Source organism: Zosterops lateralis (genome assembly GCF_965231275.1).
Source record: "Zosterops lateralis genome assembly, chromosome: 3".
Lineage (NCBI taxonomy): Eukaryota > Metazoa > Chordata > Aves > Passeriformes > Zosteropidae > Zosterops > Zosterops lateralis.
This window is the reverse complement of record NC_139764.1, coordinates 112970451-112986350: the sequence shown is the minus strand read 5'-3', so window position 1 is coordinate 112986350 and position 15900 is coordinate 112970451. Positions and strand designations below refer to the sequence as shown.

Sequence of the window (15900 nt, the reverse complement as noted above, 5' to 3'; positions counted from 1 at the left end):
GGATAAATCCTTTAAAAATGGAATAAATCCTGGAAAACTGGGATAAATCCTGGAAAAAACTGGGATAGAGCCTTAAAAATGGGAAAAATCCTGGAAAATTGGGATAAATCCATAAAAAACCTGGGATACATCCTGGAAATTCGGGATAGTTCCATGAAAACCTGGATAGAGCCTGAAAAACTGGGATAAATCCTTTAAAAACTGGGATAAATCCTGGAAAACTGGGATAGAGCCTTAAAAAAATGGGATAAACCCTGGAAAATCAGGATAAAACCTGGAAAATCAGGATAAATCCATAAAAACCTGGATAGAGCCTGAAAAAACCAGGGATAAATCCTGGAGAATTGGAATAATTCCATAAAAACTGGGATAATTCCATAAAAAAACTGGATAGAGCCCTAAAAATGGGATAAATCATTTAAAAACCTGGGATAGATCCTGGAAAATTTGGACAATTCCATAAAAACTGGGAGAGAGCCTTAAAAATGGGAAAAATGATTTAAAAAACTGGGATAAATCCTGGAAATTTGGGATAAATCCTGGAAAAATGGGATAAATCCATAAAAAACCAGGGAGAAATCCTGGAAAATCAGGATAGAGCCCTAAAAACTGGGATAGAGCCTGAAAAAACTGGGATAAATCATCTAAAAACTGGGATAAATCCTGGAAAATTGGGATAATTCCATAAAAACCTGGGAGAAATCCTGGAAAATCAGGATAAAGCCTGAAAAATTGGGATGGAGCCTGAAAAAACTGGGATAAATCCTGGAAAATTGGGATAAAGCCTTAAAAACCTGGATAGTTCCATAAAAATCTGGATAGAGGCTGAAAAAACTGGGAAAAATCCTGGGAAAATGGGATAAATCCTGAAAAAATGGGATAAATCCTGAAAGAAACCTGGGATAAATCCTGGAAAATCAGGATAAATCCATAAAATCTGGATAGAGCCTGAAAAAAGTGGGATAAATCCTTTAAAAACTGGGATAAATCCCATAAAAACCTGGATAGAGCCTGAAAAAAATGGGAAAAATCCTGGAAAAAATGGGATAATTCCATAAAAACCTGGGATAAATCCTGGAAAATCAGGATAAAGCCTGAAAACCTGGGATAGAGCCCAAAAAACTGGGATAAATCCTGGAAAATGTGGATAATTCCATAAAAACTGGGATAGAGCCTTAAAAAATGGGATAAATCCTGAAAAAAGTGGAATAAATCCTGGAAAAACTGGGAGAAATCCTGAAAATTTGGGATAGAGCCCCAAAAACCTGGATAGAGCCTGAAAAAAAATGGGATAAATCCTGGAAAAATGGGATAATTCCATAAAAACCTGGGATGAATCCTGGAAAATCAGGATAAATCCATAAAACCGGGGATAGAGCCCTAAAAACTGGGATAAATCCTGGAAAAATGGGATAAATCCATAAAAACCTGGGAGAAATCCTTTAAAAATCAGGATAAATCCCATAAAACCAGAATAATTCCATAAAAAACCAGGATAAAATGTCCTAAAAACCGGGAGAAATCCTGGAAAAATCGGGATGGAGCCCTAAAAACTGGGAAAAATCCTGGAAAACTGGGATAATTCCATAAAAACCTGGATAGAGCATTAAAAACTGGGATAAATAACTTAAAAACTGGGATAAATCCTGGAAAAACTGGGATAAATCCTGGAAAAATGGGATAGATCCATAAAAACTGGGATAGAGCCTTAAAAATGGGATAAATCCCATAAAAACTGGGATAAATCCCATAAAAATCAGGATAATTCCATTAAAAAAACAGGATAAATCCCATAAAAACCGGGATAAATCCTGGAAAAAAATGGGATAAATCCTGGAAAAATCTCAGATAGATCCCGGAAAAAACTGGGATAAATCCTGAAAACAAAAAAAAAGGGAAAAATCCTGAATAAAAAATGGGATAAATCTTGGAAAAACTGGGATAAATCCTGGAAAAAATGGGATAAATCCTGGAAAAAAACTGGGATAAATCCTGGAAAAATCTCAGATAAATCCTGGGAAAAAAATGGGATAAATCCTGCAAAAATCTCAGATAAATCCTGGAAAAAAATTTGGGATAAATCCTGGGAAAAAAATGGGATAAATCTTGGAAAAACTGGGATAAATCCTGGAAAAATCTGGGATAAATCCTGGAAAAAAATGGGATAAATCCTGAAAACAAAAAAAAAGGGAAAAATCCTGAATAAAAAATGGGATAAATCTTGGAAAAACTGGGATAAATCCTGGAAAAAAAAGGGATAAATCCTGGAAAATTGGGATAAATCCTGGGAAAAATAATGGGATAAATCCTGGAAAAAAATTTGGGATAAATCCTGGGAAAAAAATGGGATAAATCCTGGAAAAAAAAAGGGATAAATCCTGGAAAATTGGGATAAATCCTGGAAAAAATGGGATAAATCCTGGAAAAAAACTGGGATAAATCCTGGAAAAATCTCAGATAAATCCTGGGAAAAAAATGGGATAAATCTTGGAAAAACTGGGATAAATCCTGGAAAAAATGGGATAAATCCTGAAAACAAAAAAAGGGGAAAAATCCTGAATAAAAAATAGGATAAATCTTGGAAAAAGTGGGATAAATCCTGGAAAAATCTCAGATAAATCCTGAAAAAAAATGGGATAAATAATGAAAAAAAAAAAATTGGGATAAATCCGGAAAAAAATGGGATAAATCCTGGAAAAAAAAATGGGATAAATCCTGGAAAAAATGGGATAAATCCTGAAAACAAAAAAAAAAGGGATAAATCCTGAATAAAAAATGGGATAAATCTTGGAAAAAATGGGATAAATCCTGGAAAAATCTCAGATAAATCCTGGAAAAAAAATGGGATAAATCCTGGAAAAAATGGGATAAATCCTGGGAAAAAAAATGGGATAAATCCTGGAAAAATGGGATAAATAATGAAAAAAAATTTGGGATAAATCCTGGAAAAAATGGGATAAATCCTGAAAAAAAAATGGGATAAATCCTGGAAAAATCTCAGATAAATCCTGGAAAAAAAATGGGATAAATCCTGGAAAACATGGGTTAATTCCTGGAAAAAAAATGGGATAAATCCTAAAAAAACTGGGATAAGTCCTGGAAAATCAAAATAATTCCATAAAAAAATTAATAAATCCATAAATTCCATCAATTCCCCCCCAATTCCCAAAGGAATTTTCCAACCAAAATTCCCAAAAAATTTCCTTTTTTTTTATTATTTTCTTCCCATCCCCCCCCCCCCCCCCCCCCCCTTCCCCCCGAATCCCAAAAAAAAACCGGGAAAAAAATCCCAAAAAATCCGGGAAAATTCCCCTCCCCCTCCTCGTTATTTTTATCCCGGAAATCCTGAAAAATTCCTTTAAAATCCTTTAAAAAATTTGATTTTTTGGGGTTTTTTTTGGTGGTACCTGCTCCGGGCACCGGCAGCATTTCCCAGGAAATTCCCGCGGGAATTGCGGGAATTTTGGGAATTTCGGGAATTCCGGGAATGCCGGGAGTTGATGGGAAAAAAAAATAAAAAAATCGGGATAAAAATAAAAAAAAAAGATTTTTTTTGGTGGTGGCATCGCTTAAAAAATAAAAAAAAAAATAAATGAAAATAAATAAAGATAAATGTAATTTAATTTTTTTTTTTTTGCTGAGTCACTGATGGGAAAATAAATAAATAAATAGAATTAAATTAAAATAAATTAAAATGAAATAAAATGAAATAAAATAAAAAGGAATAAAATAAAAATAAAATAAAATAAAATAAAATAAAATAGAATTAAATTAAAATAAATTATAATAAAATAAAAAAAGTAAAAATAAAATGAAATAAAATAAAATAAAATGAAATGGAATAAAATAAAATTAAAATAAAATAAAATAACATAAAAGTAATAAAATAAAATTAAATTAAAATAAAATAAAATGAAATGAAATAAAATAAAATAAAATAAAAATAAAATAAATGAAATAAAATAAAATAATAATAATAAAATAATAAAAATAAAATAAAATAAAATAAAATAAAATAAAATAAAATAAAATAAAATAAAATAAAATGGGAATTTTGGGGTCAAAAAATGGGATTTTTTTTAGGGAATTTTTTTTTTTAGGATTTATTTTATTTTATTTTATTTGGGGTTTTTGGGAAAAAAAAAATCAAAAAAATCCAAAAAAATAATGGGAAATTCCTGGGAAAAGATTTTTCTCGTTCCCTGATTTTTAAAAACTATTATTATTATTATTATTATTATTATTTTATCTATTTATTTATCATTTTTATTTATTATTATTTATTTTATTATTGACTTATTATCATTTTTAATTATTTATTTATTTTATTATTCATTTCTATTATTTTTATTTATTTATTAATTTATTATTATTATTTATCTTATTTTAGATTCCATTAGAATTCCCTGATAAATCCCTAAAAAATTCCATTAAAAATTCCCTAAAAATCTCCATTAAAATCCCATTAAAATCCTCATTAAAATCCCATTAAAATTCACATTAAAAATGTCTTGAAATCCCCATTAAAAATTCCATTTAAATTCCCCAAGAATTCCCAGAAAATTCCCCAAGGAGGGCCCAAAAATTTCCTAAAAAATCCATTAAAAATCCATTAAAATTTCCCTAAAAATTCCTTTAAAATTCCTCAGGAATTCCCTGAAAATTCCCCAAGAATTCCATAATAAATCCATTAAAATTTCCATTAAAATTTCCATTAAAATTCCCCTAAAATTCCATTAAAACTCCCCAAGAATTCCCTGAAAAGTCCCTTAAAATCCCATTAAAATTCCATTTAAAAGTCCATTGAAATTCCCTTAAAATCCCCATTAAAATTCCCTGAAAATTCCATTTAAAAATCCCTGAAAATTCCCCAAGAATCCCATTAAAATTCCCATTAAAATCCCCTTAAAATCCCCCTAAAAATTCCATTAAAATTCCCCAAGAACTCCCTGAAAAGTCCCTTAAAATTCCCTTAAAAGTCCATTAAAAATCCCATTAAAAATCCCATTAAAATGACCTAAAAATTCCCTTAAAAATTCCATTTTAAAACCCCTAAAAATCCCAATAAAATTCCATAAAAATCCCAATAAAAATCCCTAAAAAATCCATTAAAATCCCAAAGAATTCCCAATAAAATTCCATAAATTTCCATTTAAAAAAAATCCATAAAAGTTCCACTTAAAAATTCCTAAAAATTCAATTTAAATCTCGTAAGAATTCCACTAAAAATCAAAAAAAAAAAAAAAAATTCCATTAAAAATTCCATTAAAATCCCATTAAAAATTCCCAAAGAATTCCATGGAAATTTTCGGGAATTTTTATGGGTTTGTAATGGAATTTTTGGGGGGAATTTTCATGGAATTTTTGGGGAATTTTAAAGGGATTTTAATGGACTTCTTTAGAGATTTGAATGGGAATTTTAATGAGAATTTTAATGGGATTCTTGGGGAATTTTAACGGAATTTTTTACAGAATTTTTACAGAATTTTCATGGATTTTAAATGGAATTTTAATGGAATTTTATTGGGATTTTTTAGGGATTTTAAATGGATTTTTATGGAATTTTATTGGAATTTTTAATGGGATTTTAATGGAATTTTTAGGGAATTTCATTGGGAATTTTAATGGATTTTTAATGGAATTTTTATGGATTTTTTTTTTTTTTTTGGAATCTTTCCCCCCACCCCCTGAGTTTCCTAAATCCTCAGAAAATCCCATTCCCAAAATTCCCTCCCCCTCCTCCTTTTACCCAAAAATTCCCCAAAAATTCCCCCAAAATCCCAAAAATCCCAAATTTTCCCAACCCAAAATTCCATTAAAAAACTCACCCAAGATCCGGGACGGCCCCAGGGTTTGGGATTTTTGGGGTTTGGGGGGTTTTTTGGGGATTTGGGGGATTTTTTTGGGATTTTTTGGGATTTTTGGGGGATTTTTGGGGTTTGGGGTTTTTTGGATTTTTTGGGATTTTTGGGTTTGGGATTTTTGGGGATTTTTGGGGTTTTTGGGTTTTGGGGTTTTTGGGGTTTTTGGGTTTTGGGGTTTTTGGGGTTTTTGGGATTTTTGGGATTTTTGGGGTTTTTGGGATTTGGGGGATTTTTGGGGTTTTGGGGATTTTTGGGATTTTTGGGGTTTTTGGGGTTCAGAATTTGGGGTTTTTGGGAATTTTTTTGGATTTTTGGGGTTTTTGGGGGTTTTGGGGTTTGGGATTTTTGGGGTTTTTGGGATTTTGGGGGGATTTGGGGGTTTTTGGGGTTTGGGGGATTTGGGGTTTGGGATTTTTGGGAATTTTGGGATTTTTGGGGTTCAGAGTTTGGGATTTTTGGGGTTCAGAGTTTGGGGTTTGGGGGATTTGGGGTTTGAGGGATTTTGGGGGTTTGGGGTTTGGGATTGGGAATCGGGATTTGGGATTTTGGGGTTGAAATTGGGATGGGATTTGGGATTTGGGATTTGAGGGATTTGGGAATTGGGATTTGGGGTTTGGGGTTTGAGATTTGGGATTTGGGACAATCTGGGGCAGGAATTTGGGATTCGGGATTTGAGATTCAGGATTTGGGATTCAGGATTTGGGGTTTAAGATTTGAGATTTGGGATTTGGGGTTCAGGGTTCAGAATTTGAGATTTGGGATGTGGGATTCGGGATTTGGGTTTGGGACAATCTGGGACAGGAATTTGGGATTTGGGATTTGAGAATCAAAATTTGAGATTCAGGATTCGGGATTTGGGATTCAGGATTTGGGATTTGGGGTTTGGGACGATTCGGGACAGGAATTTGGGGTCGGGAATTTGGGATTCAGGATTTGGAATTTGGGATTCAGGATTCGGGATTTGGGATTCGGGATTTGGGATTTGGGGTTTGGGATTCAGGATAATTTGGGATCGGAAATTGGAATTTCTGATTCGAGATTTGGGATGTGGGATTTGGTTTTGGGATCTGGGGGTTGAAGTTTGGGATTCAGGATTCGGGATTTGGGATCTGGGATTTGGGATCTGGAATTTTGGGGTTTGGGATTTGGGATTCGGGATTCGGGATTTGGATTTGGGATTCAGAGTTTGGGACGATTCAGGATTTGGGGTTTGGGATTCAGGATTTGGGATTTGGGGTTTGGGACAATCCGGGACAGGAATCTGGGGTTGGGAATTTGGGAATTTGGGAATTTGGGGTCGGGATCCTTTTCCTGCTGCGGCTCCGGAGGCTCCTCGGGAAGGACGTTTGGGATCGGGGCCGGATTTCCCCAAATCCCCCAAAATCCCCCAAAATCCCCCAAATCCCCCAAATCCCCTTTAATCCGGGCCAGGGGGGCGGGGCCGGCACCAGCTGCTGCTCCAGCTGCTCCTCTGAGGGGACGCCACCAAAAATCCCAAATTCGGCCCCAAAAATCCCAAAATTCTGACCCCATTTTGGGGTTTTCCTTGGGGAAATTCCTGCCCCACAAATAACCCCGAAGTTCCACCAAAAATATCCCAAAATTCCAAGAAAAAAAACCCCACAAAATCCCTTAAAAATCCCAAATCCCATTAAAAAAAAAAATCCCCAAAATATCTTGAAAAAAAATCCCGATCCCACAAAAAACCCACCCAAATCCTAAAAAATACCCCAAAAATCCCACAAAAAAAATTTCCCCAAATCCCACCAAAAAAGAGCCCCAAATCCCATTTAAAAAAAATCCCCAAATCCCACAAAAATCCCACAAAATCCTAAAAACCCACCCCATAAAATAAATTTGGGATTTTTTTTACCCCAAAACCGACCCCATAAAATAAATTTGGGATTTCCTGAGTCCAAAACCGACCCCATAAAATAAATTTGGGATTTCTGGATCCCAAATCAATCTCATCCCATAAATTTGGGATTTCCATCCATTCCCACCCCAGAAATTCGGGAATTTTGTGGATTTTGGGATCCCAAAATGATCCCACCCCATAAATCTGGGATTCCTGGATCCCAAATCAATCCCACCCCATAAATCCGGTATTCCCCACCATTCCCACCCCATAAATTTGGGATTTTGTGATTCCCAGTCCATTTCGAACCCATAAATTTGGGAATTTGGGGTCACAAACCCATCCCACCCCATAAATTTGGGATTCCTGGATCCTGATCCATTCCCACACCATAAATACAGGAATTTTGGGGATTCCTGGATCCCAAATCAATCCCAACCCAGAAATGTGGGATTTCTGACCATTCCCACCCCAGAAATTCAGGAATTTTGGGGATTTTGGGATCCTAAAATGATCCCACCCCACAAATTTGGGATTCCTGGATCCTGATCCTTTCCCATCCCATAAATCTGGGATTTCCATCCACTCCTATCCCATAAATTCAGGAATTTGGGGGATTTTGGGATCCCAAAAGGATCTTACCCCATAAGTTTGGGATTCCCATCAATTCCCACCCCAGAAATCTGGGAATTTTGGGATCCCAAACCGATCCCACCCCATAAATCTGGGATTCCTGGACCCCAGATCAATCCCAACCCATAAATTTGGGATTCCCATCCATTCCCACCCCAGAAATTTGGGAATTTTGTGGATTTTGGGATCCCAAAATGATCCCACCCCATAAATCTGGGATTCCTGGATCCCAAATCAATCCCAACCCAGAAATGTGGGATTTCTGACCATTCCCACCCCAGAAATTTGGGATTTTGGGAATCCTGGACCTCAATCCAATCTCATCCCATAAATCCGGGATTTCCATCCATTCCCACCCCATAAATCTGGGATTCCTGGATCCCAAATCAATCTCATCCCATAAATTTGGGATTTCCATCCACTCCCACCCCAAAAATCTGGGATTCCTCATTCATTCCCACCCCATAAATTCGGGAATTTTGGGATTTCCATCCATTCCCACCCCATAAGTTCAAGAATTCGGGAATTTGGGGATCCTTGGGGGGATTTTGGGATCCCAAACCCATCCCGCCCCATAATTTTGAGGATTCCTGGATCCCAAATCAATCCCATCCCAGAAATTTGGGATTCCCCATTCATTCCCACCCCAGAAATTCAGGAATTTGGGGGATTTTGGGATCCCAAAAGGATCTCACCCCATAAGTTCGGGATTCCCATCAATTCCCACTCCATAAATTCAGGAATTTTGGGATCCCAAACTGATCCCACCCCATAAATTTGGGATTCCTGGATCCCAGATCAATCCCAACCCATAAATTTGGGATTTCTATCCATTCCCAGCCCAAAAATTTGGGATTTCCCATTCATTCCCACCCCAGAAATTCGGGAATTTTGGGGATTTTGGGATCCCAAACCGATCCCACCCCATAAATTTGCGATTCCTGGATCCCAGATCAATCCCACCCCATAAATTTGGGATTCCCCATCCACTCCCACCCCATAGATTCAGGATTTTGTGGATTTTGGGATCCCAGAACGATCCTACCCCATAAATTTGGGATTCCCATCCACTCCCATCCCATAAATCTGGGATTCTCGACCATTCCCATCCCAGAAATTCAGGAATTTGGGGGATTTTGGGATCCCAAACCCATCCCACTCCATAAATCTGGGATTCCCAGATCCCAAATCAATCTCAACCCAGAAATGTGGGATTTCTGACCATTCCCACCCCAGAAATCTGGGATTCCCGACCATTCCCATCCCATAAATTCAGGAATTTGGGGATTTTCCGATCCCCAAACCCATCCCAACCCATAAATTTGGGATTCCTGGATCCCAAATCAATCCCACCCCATAAATTTGGGATTCCCCATCCACTCCCACCCCATAGATTCAGGATTTTGTGGATTTTGGGATCCCAGAACGATCCTACCCCATAAATTTGGGATTTCCATCCACTCCCACCCCATAAATTCAGGAATTTGGGGATTTTCCGATCCCCAAACCGATCCCAACCCATAAATTTGGGATTTCCATCCACTCCCACCCCATAAATCTGGGATTCTCGACCATTCCCACCCCAGAAATTCAGGAATTTTGGGGATTTGGGGATCCCCAAACCCATCCCACCCCATAAATCTGGGATTCCTGATCCCAAATCAATCCCATCCCATAAATCTGGGATTTCCATCCATTCCCAGCCCAAAAATTTGGGATTTCCCATTCATTCCCACCCCAGAAATTTGGGAATTTTGTGGATTTTGGGATCCCAGAACGATCCTACCCCATAAATTTGGGATTTCCATCCACTCCCACCCCATAAATCTGGGATTCCCATCCATTCCCACCCCAGAAATTCAGGATTTTGGGGATTTTGGGATGCCAAACCCATCCCACCCCATAAATTTGCGAATCCTGGATCTCAAATCAATCTCATCTCATAAATTTGGGATTCTTGACCATTCCCACCCCAGAAATTCGGGAATTTGGGGATCCCAAACTGATCCTACCCCATAAATTTGGGATTCCCCATCCACTCCCACCCCATAAATTCAGGAATTTGGGGATTTTGGGATCCCAATCCGATCCCACCCCATAAATTTGGGATTTCCATCCACTCCCACCCCACAAACCCGGTATTCCCATCCATTCCCACCCCAGAAATTCGGGAATTTGGGGGTTTTGGGACCCCAAACCGACCCCACCCCACAAATCCGGGATTCCCGGTCCATTCCCACCCTCCAAATCCGGGAATTTCGGGCCATTTCGGGGCTATTTTGGGGCTATTTTGGGGTCTCTTTTTCCCCCATTCCCGGGGCCTTTCCCGGGATTTTGGGGGAATTTTTTGGGGATTTTTGGGGGAATTTTTGGGGGGATTTTTTGGGGGGATTTTTTTGGGAAAAGGGGTCGAAAATCCCGGTTTTTTCCAGCGGGTTTTTTCCATGGCGGGCGCTGCCGGCGGGAGGAGCGGGATAACAACAAACCGGGATAACAATGAACCGGGATACCATCAATACACCGGGATAAGGATGGATAAACCGGGATAAGGATGGATAAACCGGGATAACTATCGATATATCGCGATAACTGAGCGCACATTGGGGGCGGTGCCCGGGGGAGGGAGCGGGGTAACAATAAAACCGGGATAACAATGAACCGGGATAACAATAAAGCGGGATAAGGATGGATAAACGGGGATAACTATCGATATATCGCGATAACTGACCGTACATGGCCGGCGGCGGCTCCGGGAGCGGGGGCGGCACCGGGAGAGACCGAACGGCCCCGCCCCCAACCGGGGGAACCGGGATGGACACACGGTAAACCGGGATGGACCGGGATAGACCGGGATAAACAGAAACACCGGGATAAACAGAAACCGGGATAACAACCGGGAACGGGAAGGAGAAACCGGGATAAACACTGGGATAGCAACCGGGATAACGGGAGAGAGAGAGCGGGATAACGACTGGGATAGACCGGGATAAACTGGGATAGACCGGGATAAACACCGGGATAACAGCCGGGAATGGCAGAGAGAGAGTGGGAAAACAACCGGGATAAACACCGGGATAAACACCAGGATAACCACCGGGATAACAACCGGGATAGACTGGGATAGACCGGGATAACAACTGGGATAGACCGGGATAAACACCGGGATAACACCCGGGAATGGCAGAGAGAGAGTGGGAAAACAACCGGGATAAACACCGGGATAAACACCAGGATAACTACCGGGATAAACACTGGGATAGACTGGGATAGACTGGGATAACAACTGGGATAGACCGGGATAACAACTGGGATAGACCGGGATAACACCCGGGAATGGCAGAGAGAGCGGGATAACAACCGGGATAAACACTGGGATAAACTGGGATAGACCGGGATAACAACTGGGATAGACCGGGATAACAACTGGGAATGACAGAGAGAGTGGGATAACAACCGGGATAAACACCGGGATAAACACCAGGATAACTACCGGGATAAACACTGGGATAGACTGGGATAGACCGGGATAACAACTGGGATAGACCGGGATAACAACTGGGAATGACAGAGAGAGTGGGATAACAACCGCGATAAACACTGGGATAAACTGGGATAGACTGGGATAACAGCCGGGAATGGGAGAGAGAGACTGGGATGACAACCGGGATAAACCGGGATAAACACTGGGATAACAACTGAGATAGACTGGGATAAACACCAGGATAACAACCGGGATAATAACCGGGATGAACTGAGATAGACTGGGATAGCAACCGGGATAACAGCCGGGAATGGGAGAGAGAGCGGGATAACAACTGGGATAGACTGGGATAGACCGGGATCAACACTGGGATAACAACTGGGAATGGGAGAGAGAGAGCGGGATAAACACCGGGATAAACTGGGATAGACTGGGATAAACACCAGGATAACAACCGGGATAGACCGGGATAAACACTGGGATAACAACCAGGAATGGGAGAGAGAGAGCGGGATAACAACTGGGATAAACACCAGGATAAACTGGGATAACAACCAGGATAACAACACCAGGATAGACCAGGATAGCAACTGGGATAGGCTGGGATAGACCGGGATAAACACTGGAATAACAACTGGGATAACAACTGGGACAAACACCAGGATAAGCTGGGATAACAACTGGGAATGAGAGAGAGAGAGCGGGATAACAACCAGGATAAACACCGGGATAAACTGGGATAGACCGGGATAAACACTGGGATAACAACTGGGATAACAACCAGGATAACAACCGGGATAGACCGGGATAAACACCGGGGTAACAACCGGGAATGGGAGAGAGACACCAGGATAATGACCGGGATAAACCGGGATAACGACCGGGATAACAACTGGGAATGGGAGAGACAGACCAGGATAACAACTGGGATAGACTGGGATAGACTGGGATAAACACTGGGATAACAACCAGGATCAACACTGGGATAACAACCAGGAATGACAGAGAGAGTGGGATAACAAGTGGGATAACAACCGGGATAGGCCGGGATAAACACTGGGATAAACACCGGGATAACAACCAGGATAGACTGGGATAGACTGGGATAACAACCGGGAATGACAGAGAGAGTGGGATAACAACCAGGATAAACACTGGGATAAACTGGGATAGACTGGGATAAACACCGGGATAAACACTGGGATAAACACTGGGATAAACACTGGGATAAACAGCAGGATAATAGCCAGGATAGACCAGGATAACAACCAGGATAGACCGGGATAAACACCGGGATAACAACTGGGATAGACTGAGATAGACCGGGATAACAGTTGGGATAACAACTGGGATAAACAGTGGGATAGACCGGGATAACAACCGGGATAGACCGGGATAAACACTGGGATAACGACCAGGATAACAACTGGGATAACAACCGGGAATGGGAGAGAGCGGGATAACAACCGGGATAAACACCAGGATAACAAGTGGGATAGACCGGGATAACAACGGGGATAACGACCAGGAATGACAGAGAGAGTGGGATAACAAGTGGGATAAACAGCGGGATAAACCGGGATAACAACCAGGATAGACCGGGATAAACACTGGGATAACAACCAGGATAGACTGGGATAGACTGGGATAAACACTGGGATAACAACGGGATAGACTGGGATAGACTGGGATAGACTGGGATAAACACCAGGAATGGCAGAGAGAGACTGGGATAACGACCGGGATAAACACCGGGATAACAACTGGGAATGGAATAGACTGGGATAACAACTGGGACAGACTGGGATAAACACTGGGATAACAACTGGGATAAACCAGGATAACCACCGGGATAACCACCAGGATAACCGGGATAACAGCCAGGATAATCGGGATAACCATTGGGATAACTGAGATAAACCAGGAATGGGATAAACCGGGATAAACACCGGGGTAACCACCAGGAATGGGATAAACCAGGAATGGGATCCAGGGAATGGGATAAACCAGGAATAACTGGGATAAACTGGGACTGGGATAACCTGGAATGGGATAAACCAGGATAACTGGGATAATAACTGGGAATGGGATAAACCGGGATAACTGGGATAATAACTGGGAATGGGATAAACTGGAATGGGATAAACTGGGACTGGGATAACCTGGAATGGGATAAACCAGGATAACTGGGATAAACTGGGACAAGCACCAGGAATGGGATCGAGGGAATGGGATAACTGGGATAGAGGGATTGGGAACTGGGAATGGGAACTGGGATTGGGAACTGGGAAATGGGATTGGGAACCAGGAATGGGCCCTGGGAAACTGGGAAGGAGCGGCCAGAATTCCAAAGGGAAACTGAGGCAGGGATCTCTACAAATGGCGGGAATAACAAATCCTGGAATTCCGGCTGGAATTCCCAACATTCCCTCTGGATAATATTTTATTATTCTCAAATATCCCAGAAATCCCTGGGAGCTGATCCCCATCCCAGATTTCCAAGATTTCCTGGAATTTCAGGGAAAAGTCCCCTCCCCCCCACCCAGAGCCTTTTTTTTTTTTTTTTTTTTTTTTTTTTCCCTCCTCAAATATTCCCGATTTTTTTTCCAGAATTATTTGGTTCTGGAATTCCAGGATTCTGGGATTTCTGGATAATTCCAGTATTCCATCAATCTGTGATTTCATACATCCAGGATTCCCTGATTCCAGGATTCCAGAATTTCAGGATTCCCTCAACCTGTGATTCCATGATCCCAGAATTCCAGGATTCTGTGGTTCTGGATAATTCCAGGATTCCATCAATCCGTGATTTCATGCATCCCAGGATTCTGGAATTCCAGGATTTCAGAATTCCAGAATTCCAGGGTTCTGTGCTTTTTGCCCAGGATTCTGGCAGGAAAAAGGGGAAAAAATGGAAAAAGGGAAAAAAAGGGGGAAAGGGGATAAGGGGACAGGGGACAGGGATAAGGGACAGGGGACAAGGGACAGGGATAAGAGATAAGGGATAAGGGATAAGGGACAGGGGACAAGGGACAAAGGACAGGGGACAGGGATAAGGGACAGGGAACAGAGGACAGGGATAAGGGATAAAGGATAAGGGATAAGGGACAGAGGAGGGGACAAGGGATAAAGGAAAAGGGACAGGGAACAGGGACTGGGACAGGGATAAGGGACAGGGAAAAGGAACAGGGGACAAGGGACAGGGATAAAGGACAGGGGACAGGGACAGGGATAAGGGATAAAGGATAAGGGATAAGGGACAGAGGAGGGGACAAGGGATAAAGGAAAAGGGACAGGGAACAGGGACTGGGACAGGGATAAGGGACAGGGAAAAGGAACAGGGGACACAGGGACAGGGAAAAGGACAAGGAAAAGGGACAGGGAACAGGGATTAAAGGGACAAGGGACAGGGACAAGGGGCAAGGGACAGGGATGGGGACAGGGGACAAGGGACAGGGATGGGGACAGGGGACAAGGACAGAGGAGGGGACAAGGGACAAGGAAAAGGAACAGGGGACAAAGGAACAGGGATAAGGACAAGGAAAAGGGACAGGGACAGGGATTAAAGGGACAGGGAACAGGGATAAGGGGACAGGGACAGGGGACAAGGAAAAGGACAAGGGTCAGGGTTGGGGACAGGGGTGGGGACAGGGATGAGGGACAGAGATCAGGGACAGGGATGGGGACAGGGGACAAGGATAAGGGACAGGGAAAAGGGGACAGGGATAAGGGATAAGGGATAAGGGACAGGGGACAAGGAAAAAGACAAGGGTCAGGGTTAGGGACAGGGATGGGGACAGAGATAAGGACGGGGACAGGGGACAAGGGACAAGGATAAGGGACAGAGGACAGGGAAAAGGGACAGGGGACAGGGAAAAGGGACAGGGGACAGGAACAGGGACAGGAATAAGGGAAAAAGACAAGGACAAGTGACAGGGACAGGGATGGGGACAGGGGACAGGGACAAGGACAAGGGGATCAGGGACAGGGATCAGGGACAGGGATAAGGACAGGGACAGTGACAAAGATGTGACAAGGACAAGGGACAGGGAACAGGGACAGGG

The 15900-nt window shown here is 41.4% G+C and overlaps 2 protein-coding genes across 3 annotated transcripts in view; both read right to left on the bottom strand.

Moving 5' to 3' along the window:
- EFR3B (EFR3 homolog B) overlaps positions 1-11110 on the bottom strand; it is a gene marked incomplete at its 3' end in the record, with an annotated part of 82576 nt that extends 71466 nt beyond the window's left edge. Inside the window, exon 1 of the mRNA XM_083857663.1 lies at positions 11084-11110. Within this exon, the coding sequence (XP_083713789.1) occupies positions 11084-11090 (7 nt within the window). The 5' untranslated portion in view covers positions 11091-11110. The remainder of the gene's footprint in view (positions 1-11083) is intronic.
- Positions 1746-3235, bottom strand: LOC310907801 (uncharacterized protein). Of its 2 annotated transcripts, none has more exons than XM_083858279.1 (2): positions 2232-3235; positions 1746-2002 (listed from the first exon to the last, which is right to left on the bottom strand). In XM_083858279.1, exons 1-2 carry the CDS (start codon positions 3146-3148, stop codon positions 1771-1773), a joined length of 1149 nt encoding a protein of 382 aa, XP_083714405.1. In that variant the 5' UTR covers positions 3149-3235; the 3' UTR covers positions 1746-1770. The 2 variants fall into 2 exon arrangements, with proteins under 2 accessions (XP_083714405.1, XP_083714404.1); XM_083858278.1 differs by having other exon boundaries at positions 1746-2907; positions 3061-3235.
- Positions 11111-15900: the final 4790 nt, after the last annotated feature.

Coding starts and splice junctions, on each gene's coding strand:
- LOC310907801 (XM_083858278.1), bottom strand. CDS start 3,148: ATGGAATTTATGGATTTATTAATTTTTTTATGGAATTATTTTGATTTT. Junction 2,908..3,060: donor TTTAGGATTTATCCCATTTT/TTTTCCAGGAAT, acceptor TTATTTATCCCA/TTTTTCCAGGATTTATCCCA.